At 39.5% G+C, this 8,900-nt stretch overlaps 1 protein-coding gene across 1 annotated transcript; it reads right to left on the reverse strand.

Moving 5' to 3' along the window:
- Positions 1 to 1,408: 1,408 nt before the first annotated feature.
- Positions 1,409 to 6,580, reverse strand: LOC124257331. Its single transcript, XM_046691366.1, has 4 exons — positions 6,423 to 6,580; positions 4,264 to 4,445; positions 2,684 to 2,797; positions 1,409 to 1,855 (listed from the first exon to the last, which is right to left on the reverse strand). The coding sequence occupies exons 1-4, from the start codon at positions 6,496 to 6,498 to the stop codon at positions 1,805 to 1,807; spliced, it is 423 nt and encodes a 140-aa protein (XP_046547322.1). The 5' UTR covers positions 6,499 to 6,580; the 3' UTR covers positions 1,409 to 1,804.
- Between the last annotated feature and the right edge of the window lie 2,320 nt (positions 6,581 to 8,900).

Raw genomic sequence — 8,900 nt, forward strand, 5'->3', positions numbered from 1 at the left:
GTTTGTCAAGAGACAATGACTCCACTGATTGGCTGACTGGACTGAGGTTTGTCAAGAGACAATGACTCCACTGATTGGCTGACTGGACTGAGGTTTGTCAAGAGACAATGACTCCACTGATTGGCTGACTGATTGTAATGACTGGACTGAGGTTTGTCAAGAGACAATGACTCTGAAGGTCAATTGATTGGCTGACTGGACTGAGGTTTGTCACGGCTAGATCAAATGACTCCACTGATTGGCTGACTGGATTGAGGTTTGTCAAGAGACAATGACTCCACTGATTGGCTGACTGGACTGAGGTTTGTCAAGAGACAATGACTCCGCTGATTGGCTGACTGGACTGAGGTTTGTCAAGAGACAATGACTCCACTGATTGGCCGACTGGACTGAAGTTTGTCCAGTTTCAGAAGTGGCAAGCAGTGTGAAAGCAGTGTGCAACCAACAAATGCAAATGCTTTAAAACTGGCGTCAACTGCAACAGCAGGTGCTACGAAAGCCTCACTTGTGCAAACAAAATGTGAGCAAATAATGCCCCCAATGCTTATACATGTGTCGAAATATTATATATGTAAATAACGATTAACCTTGAGTGTTTGTGAGCAAACAATATCACCAAATGCTTAATATATATATGTCGAAATATTATATATGTAAATAACGATTAACCTTGAGTGTTTGTGAGCAAACAATATTACCAAATGCTTTTATATATGTTGAAATATTGTTAAATGTCAATAAAGATGTCCCTTGAGTCATTTGAGTGTCTATGTCTTAAGTTTTTCTCTAAATGTTATTTTTTTATACACTGTTAACGATAATACACATTGAAACATGTTTAAGTCAATCTGTCAAATAAATCGACTAATTTTTCAAGCAATTTGTCAACTGAGTGAATCAGGCCATTTACAAACTGCCCGGTTTTATACATTTACTATAACATATATAATTATCATGTAACGAGGAACCATGAGACTTAATCCATTAGTTCATTCATTCGAAATGATCTGTGTACATCATCTCTGCTTTCGGAATGCAAACATAACATAAACTGCAAACAGATTGTCCATAACAAATCTTCCAGACAATTAAATATGTTAAACCCGTGCATGCTCATGCAGTTAAATTTCAGATCCGCATTTTTCAGAGCCGCCCGAAGATATATACTACCTTTATGTACCCACTTCAGAGAAAGAAAAAGGTCGTTCTTGGCTTCGCGAAACAGGACCTGCTGTATGTCATTGATTTCATTTGATACAATTGTAAATTTGTATAAACAAAAATTAGAACAAAACTGTATTTAGAAGACGATTTCTAAACCAAAATTACAATAATAAATTGTATTTATGTTGGTACGAAAATGATGGGGAAATTACGAAGGTGTGACTGGAATGCTCAAGCTAATGTAGAAATATCTATTAATGTCGACTGAATATGTTTATCACGTCTCTTTACTTTTACTTTTGTGTTGAATTCCTTCATTAATGCCGGTACAACAAGGTGCCATGTTGGTGCAGTAATTATTGCAGTGTGGGTATTGACTAGTGATTGTCAACATAATATACAATGCTTTGTATTCGCAATATGGATTCACTGAAGAAATTGTTTTTGGTTATACTTGTAATTAAGAAATAACCTACACAAATTGAAAATGTTAGTCAACACAAAATTAAATGATTGGTTTCAAATCGTCGTTGTGTCTCCGGTACACAAGGTGGGGATTAGTGACGGAGGGGTGAGTGAGTGAAAACTGTTTTACGTCGCATCAACAATTTTGTAGTGACGGAGGGGACGATGGATTTCATCACTGTCGTCTCAGTTTTTGTGTCTTGGACTTGCCGTCCTTGGTTTGAACCTTCAAACAAAGGGATAATAGTGAGTGCATTCGTAGAAAAAAAACGTATCAAGTTTAAAACATAGAGACCATTAATGTTCTTAAGCATTAATCAGCATAAACATGTGGCCGATATGGCGAACATCGTTCTACTATCTGTCGTTTGTATTCAAACAAACCATTTATGTATCGCCATCGTAGGTCGTCCCTTGTTTCTCCCTATGAGTGAGTGAGTTTAGTTTTACGCCACCTCAGCAACATTCCAGCTATATGGCGGCGGTCTGTAAATAATCGCGTCTGACCAGACAATCCAGTGATCAACAGCATGAAAATCCATCTACGCAACTGGGATACGATGATATGTGTCAACCAAGTCAGCGAGACTTACCACCCGGTCCCGTTAGTCGCCTTTTACGACAAGCATCATGAAGCATGGGTTACTGAAGATCAATTATAACCCGGATCTTCATGGGTCTTTTCTTCCTATGACAAACGCAGACTATAGAGATTTGCAGGAATCACCAACGAAGGCAGGGGGATAATATATACTCCAAATGCCTAGACCGTGGCTACTGATCTTCACGCCGTTTGACCAATGTTCCAGTGATATGGCGGCGTCATGAATGTGGGCGGAATGCCAGAAGTAATGCTGGTCTAAAACGTTTACCACTTTGGTGAAGACTTAGGGCATGGGTGTGGACCTGAAAATCTAGAGCCGTAATCGTAATGAACCGGGGGTTCGAACCCACAAACATAGGTTCCTGACGTGCCTAAGGGACTCAGCCCATCATAGCAGATTGTTTCGCCTTGAATGACCGGACAGTCTGAACAGACTGACAGCTGACTTACCATGACGAGGAAGTCTCCGTCTCGATACGTGTCGACATCCCATTGGGTGATGACACCGCCCTGGTCTGACGTCATCTTCTCAATGAGATGACCGTTCTGTTCCGTAACAACATCCTGGAGCAGGTTACATACACATTAGGAGCCATCCGTTTGTATATCTATCTATCTATCTATCTATATGTGTAACCACTGACCTCTCGTTCATGATTAGCTGTTCATGATAGGTATCATATCGCTTAAATATGCTAGTGAGTGAAGTGAGTGTGTGAGTCAGAAGTAAGTAAGTGAGTGAGTGAGTTTAGTTTTACGCAGCTTTTAACAATATTTAAGAATATCGCGGCAGTGAGTGAGTGAGTGAGCGAGTTTAGTTTTACGCAGTTATTAACAATATTTCAGGATATCGCGCCTGGGGACACCAGTAATGGGCTTCACACATCGGTATGGGACGGAAGTACAACAAACTGAAACATGAGTCGCATGAACCAGTTCAGACAATGACCTATTTTTCAGTCGATCCGACTTTTCTCGTGTGAAAGTGAAAAGAGGCGCTACAAACCACTATGGTTAGACGAAATTTCAATTCCTTGTTTCATAAGAAAATGGTTTTTACCAATGAATTTTACTTTTAAACTTTAAATAAATCGTATTTCTATATTTTATGGCAAGGTTAAGGCCGCATGACGTGAACTGACGTCACGGAGTGCCCCTGTTTGATGAGGTCGTAAATGATTCACAATTCATCAGGCTCACTGGTCTGTTATGTGTTCTTTGCGCTTATTAACTGTATTTTTGTAACGTACAATGTGATTTATAATATCAAGGCCGTACAAGACGGCCAAACTTTTCTAGCGGCCGAGCCTCGTTTTGAGATTCTGTACTTAAAAATGACAAAAAATATTTTCATCACAAATATCAACTGAAAGAAGCGTCCGTTTGTAACTTAGGCAACGTGTGTCCGTGAATCACCATCAGTTAGGTGGTCGCGAACAGTTGAGCATATTAGCCCCACTCGTGGCTCTTGTCACAAACACATGCAAACTCAAGTCATGTGTCCACTTAACAAAAGCACGCGAACGTAACACAAGACATCCCCGTTGTAAATCAAAACAATTTAAAAAATGCAAGTGAACTTGCCCTATTCGAAAGCTTTGATTTATGGGGAGTGAGGTAGTATGGTAGCTGGGTAGTGGGGTATTATTTCTGTAAGCTTTCACTCGTCACATAGTTCGATTCTCTAAACAGGTTCACTGTGAAGTTCATTGCTGCTATCCATCACCACGAATTACGTTTAGACGCTAAGACATCTCAAACGCTAGTGACTGAGCGAGTTTAGTTTTACGTCGCATTTAGCAAAAGTCAAGCAATGTCATTGCGGGGAACACCAGAAATGAGCTTCACATATTGTACCCATGTGGGGAATCGAACCCGGGTCTTAGGCATGACGAGCGAACGCTTTAACTAAGAGGCTACCCCACCGCCCCCAAACGCTAGTGGGATGTGTGTGCTTCAAGTCAAGCAGTAACAGCCAAGTGTTTCAACTGTTCCTATAACATACACAGAAAAATAAAGACGCCACCTACCGTAAGCTTGGTAACCTGATCCGGCAACATGTAGGTGAAGGGCACGTTTGGTTGGAACTTCGTGTCAACCAATGTTCCCATCTGGCCATGGCAGACTTTTATGTGCCACTCGCCTACGTCACGTGAAAGATGGAAGCTGTAGTCGAAGTTGCGGGTCATCTCACTTTCTTCGTCAGTCATACCTAGCACAGAGATGGGAAGACACTTGATTAACGAAATAGTCATGCTTCATATAACACAAAAACATTGATGCTGACGTTGGTGGTGGAGACACTTGATTAACCAAATAGTCATGCTTCATATAACACAAAACATTGATGCTGACGTTGGTGATGGAGACACTTGATTAACCAAATAGTCATGCTTCATATAACACAGAAACATTGATGCTGACGGTGGTAGTGGAGACACTTGATTAACCAAATAGTCCTGCTTCATATAACACAAAAACATTGATGCTGACGTTGGTGGTGGAGACACTTGATTAACCAAATAGTCATGCTTCATATAACACAGAAACATTGATGCTGACGGTGGTAGTGGAGACACTTGATTAACCAAATAGTCCTGCTTCATATAACACAAAAACATTGATGCTGACGTTGGTGGTGGAGACACTTGATTAACCAAATAGTCATGCTTCATATAACACAAAACATTGATGCTGACGGTGGTAGTGGAGACACTTGATTAACCAAATAGTCCTGCTTCATATAACACAAAAACATTGATGCTGACGTTGGTGGTGGAGACACTTGATTAACCAAATAGTCCTGCTTCATATAACACAGAAACATTGATGCTGACGGTGGTGATATACGTTGTTGAAAACATACATAATCGTCGTTTTATTGCTGACAAACAGATTCCCATGGGAGAGGGCATATTTCCCAGATAAATAAAATGATGTTTTATGCATTGCATTTTGTATGTTTGTTGTTCAGCATTATTCAAGCTATATAAAGGCGGCCTGTACATATATTTGAGTCTGAACCAGACAATCCACTGATAAACATCATGGGAGGCATTTAGAAGTTGGTGAATATATAAGACGAGGATATGGATGGCAACTTCTTCTTTATTGTATAACACGACGTTTCTGGGCTGCTTCTTACCCCTTCTTCAGTTGGGCAGTCACCATCCATATACTCGTCTTATATCATGAGCATTGATCATCTCAAATGGGATACGATGACATGTGTCAGCCATGTCGCCTCTTATGAATAATATGGGTTACTGAAGATCAGTTCTAACCAGGATCTTCATGGGTCCAAACTACCACAGCGAGGCCATGCACGTATAAAGACAAGGGGGCATTACTCCGCCATGCTTGACCACAAAACGCGTTTTCCTGATAAGTATGCAAATGTTCGTAAGCTTCAAATATTGATGCAGTTTCAGCTTGCTCAAGCTTGATCAATCCAGCACATGGAGAGGTTGCGGTGATATGTTTTAGCTCTTCCAAAATAGGTTTTTTTGTACAAGAAGATCCTTGCACTCCCAACATCCCTTCCTTGCTCCCTTCTGCTCTTTATAAATTATGTCACTAGAAAAGCAGTAAGATGACACAAGGTTTGTCAAACACCCTGTGAATATTTTATATTGAGTATTTCACATGTGACAGGGCGGAAGCTTTTGGGATCAGTCAAGTCTCCTTTCTGGTAAGGAGTATTGTGCGACCTTTGCAGAACCATGGATATTATTACTATTGTTATTAGAATACGGCATTAACATCGATTATATTCAGAATAACATGACGTATATATGACTGTTACCCTTGTATTTAAATAATCAAAATACAAAGGCAGTGTTATAGTGTCTTTTCTTTGTTATGTGCTATTTACGGTACCGGAAACACACTTGGCAAATATTCTGTCTATATCATACCAAATCATCGTTCGAAATAGCATAGACTTAGGTCTGTTTAAGATTCGCTTTCAAACAGATATTTCATTTGTGGTTCAACGGTTCAACACTCATATGTGTAAATCAAATGACAAGTCCGAAAGCAGAATCCAACAGTGCGAGGATCTCATGAAATTATTGAGCTTGAATATACAAAGATATGTTTAATATACCTATTTTTCGTTGAACTGTCAGAAATCAGTTGACTCGTCCTGGACGTTTACCTCATAAACAATGCAAGCATGGAAACCTACCCATAGCTTCAGCGAAATCATCATGGCCAGTGGTCAGTTCAGGCACCAATGTCCAGTCTCCGATCATGTTCTCCATTGTGGAGGTATTGAGATCAATCCGAGTTGATCAATGTCTGCACGTCTACCTCCCTTTATACCCGAGCGACTGAAACCGTTATCGTCACTCGTCTCATGTCACGTGACTCAATACCAGGTGAATTAATTTCCTATTTAATTAAAACTCACAGCCAGAGAAATTTTTATATTTCATTACAATAAAATGTCTAGTTTTTGCCATGACATGTGTTACCGATCGACGTGTGTCCCTGCCATCAAATACTTAAATTAGCAGTATGGCCACTGTGCCATTAAATTTCATTACGTTTTATTGCTGTTTGTGCAATACAACACCCAAACAGTTGAGACTGGGTCAAGGGTAACAGATGTGATTTCCAAAGGGAGATAACTTTGTGCCATTGTACTGATTTGCTGTCCCGATCTTGGTTTATCCAAAAAATTTAGATTGACTGATCATCTGTCTGTATATGCAGCAGAATTGACAGCCATACTTCAAGCTTTAAAATCGGTAAAATATAATGAACACGAAGCAATAGTTTTTACTGATTCGTTGACAGCTATACAAGCAATTCAATCAGGTGTACAAGGTCCACGCAGTGACATACTATACGACATCTTGTATCTTGATACTGTTTTAAACTCCATGTACATCAGCTGTGATATTGTTTGGATTGCTGCACATGTTGGTGTAGCTGGAAACGAAGTAGTTGACACACTTGCTAAGATGGCTTGCAACAGACCACAGCCAGATATTCAATCAATTAAGCCCATTCCAAGATATTACTGTTTTGTCATTTCATCTTCAATAACTACATCTTGGCAAAATAAATGAGATAATGAAACTAGAGGTAGACACATGTAGTCTACTTGTCCTGTAGTAAACAAATATTTTAAAATTCGTCGGCGTTGTCGTTGAGATAAAGTTGTTTTAACTCGGCTCAGGCTGGGACATTGTAGATTAAAGGCATATAGAAGTATTTTAGATAAAGACCTATCTCCTCTGCCCAGAAACAGTTCAGCACTACCTCATTGAATGTCCAGCTCATGAAAACCCACGTAAGACTCTTTAAGAAACTGTGCTTAACAAAACCAAAAATACTTTTTCAATGAACGCAATACTTGGCGATAGTTTAATGTATGGTTGCATACAAAGCTGTATTAGACTTCCTCTTTAATACGGGTAAGTACGACGTAATTTAACTGAACAATAATATAACAGATTGTTAAGTGTTGGACACATATAAGCCTTTTAAGGCCCAAGGTCGCCCTAAAACCTTACCTACCTACCTACTGATTTGCTGTTAGTAACTGTGCCACGTTCATGACTTGAGAATTGAATGAGTGAGTGAGTTGGGTTTTACGCAGTATTTCAGCAATATCGAGTGACACCACCAGTGGACATACTGTACCCGGCCGTTTGTGGATTAAATCCGGACCTTCGACGTGACAAACGAACACTTTAACCACTGGCTTCACCACTCTTACGATAGAATATATTTTTTTGTCAATGTATACCAAAGATTATAGCACAGGTTGTATATTTAGTGTTTATTTTCAGAGATGATAATTGTATAGAATAGGGCTGGGACGGATACTCGGGTAATCGAATCCGGGTCGGGTACAGCTGGAATCGAGTCCTATTTCAAAGAATCGAGTACCCGGAAAGGGAGAGAACTCAGTAATGACAAGGGCAGGTAACTCTAACCTAGAGCAGTATGGACGACATCCATGCTAAGTTGAGTGTTTGGGCTCATTTTGAGCTTGATGCAAATGGCAAGAAAACCAAATGCCGACTCTGTGGTATCATGTCTGAAATTGATAGTACAGTCTGCTTATGGTTTTGAGATTTATCAGTGTTAGACCCTGCTGGTGAATTCTACTGAAGTGAAGGTGTGGGACTTGTGCTACTCCTGGGCTTCATCCCTTATGAAGCTGACACGCCAAGATCAGGATATACTTAATCTCATAATTTAACACAGTTACAAATTTGAAGACCCATACGGTTTTTCAATCTAATATGTCAATCTACATCGGAAGCTGTAAAAGGTCAATGCAAAAACATCTTGCACTAAAGCACAACCTAAACAATAAACGTGTTCATTACATTGTGTATTTGTGTTCATTGCTTATCCAGCTTTTAAGACTACATGTACATTGAATTTTGTCTTTAGTTTCTATTTTATTTCAATTTCATGAAACACAGCTTTTACATTTGCGTTTAACATGAATACATTGACTATTAAAGAGATTGCAATTAAATGACTGTATGTGTTGGGAATATCAATTAAAACCAGAGACCATATACCGATATATCGGTATGTGGTCTCTGTTAAAACTAAGGAATTAACATTCCGATTTGCAAATACAATGTTCGACTGGTTATCATTACAATAAGAAGAAAGATGATCAGAAATAGAAACA

This window comes from Haliotis rubra, unplaced genomic scaffold (genome assembly GCF_003918875.1).
Source record: "Haliotis rubra isolate DU_JTF1 unplaced genomic scaffold, ASM391887v1 Scf659, whole genome shotgun sequence".
Classification (NCBI taxonomy): Eukaryota; Metazoa; Mollusca; class Gastropoda; order Lepetellida; family Haliotidae; genus Haliotis; species Haliotis rubra.

Coding starts and splice junctions, on each gene's coding strand:
- LOC124257331 (XM_046691366.1), bottom strand. CDS start 6,498: ATGGAGAACATGATCGGAGACTGGACATTGGTGCCTGAACTGACCACT. Junction 2,798..4,263: donor ATCAGGTTACCAAGCTTACG/GTAGGTGGCGTC, acceptor AACCTGCTCCAG/GATGTTGTTACGGAACAGAA. Junction 1,856..2,683: donor ACGGAGACTTCCTCGTCATG/GTAAGTCAGCTG, acceptor CTTTGTTTGAAG/GTTCAAACCAAGGACGGCAA.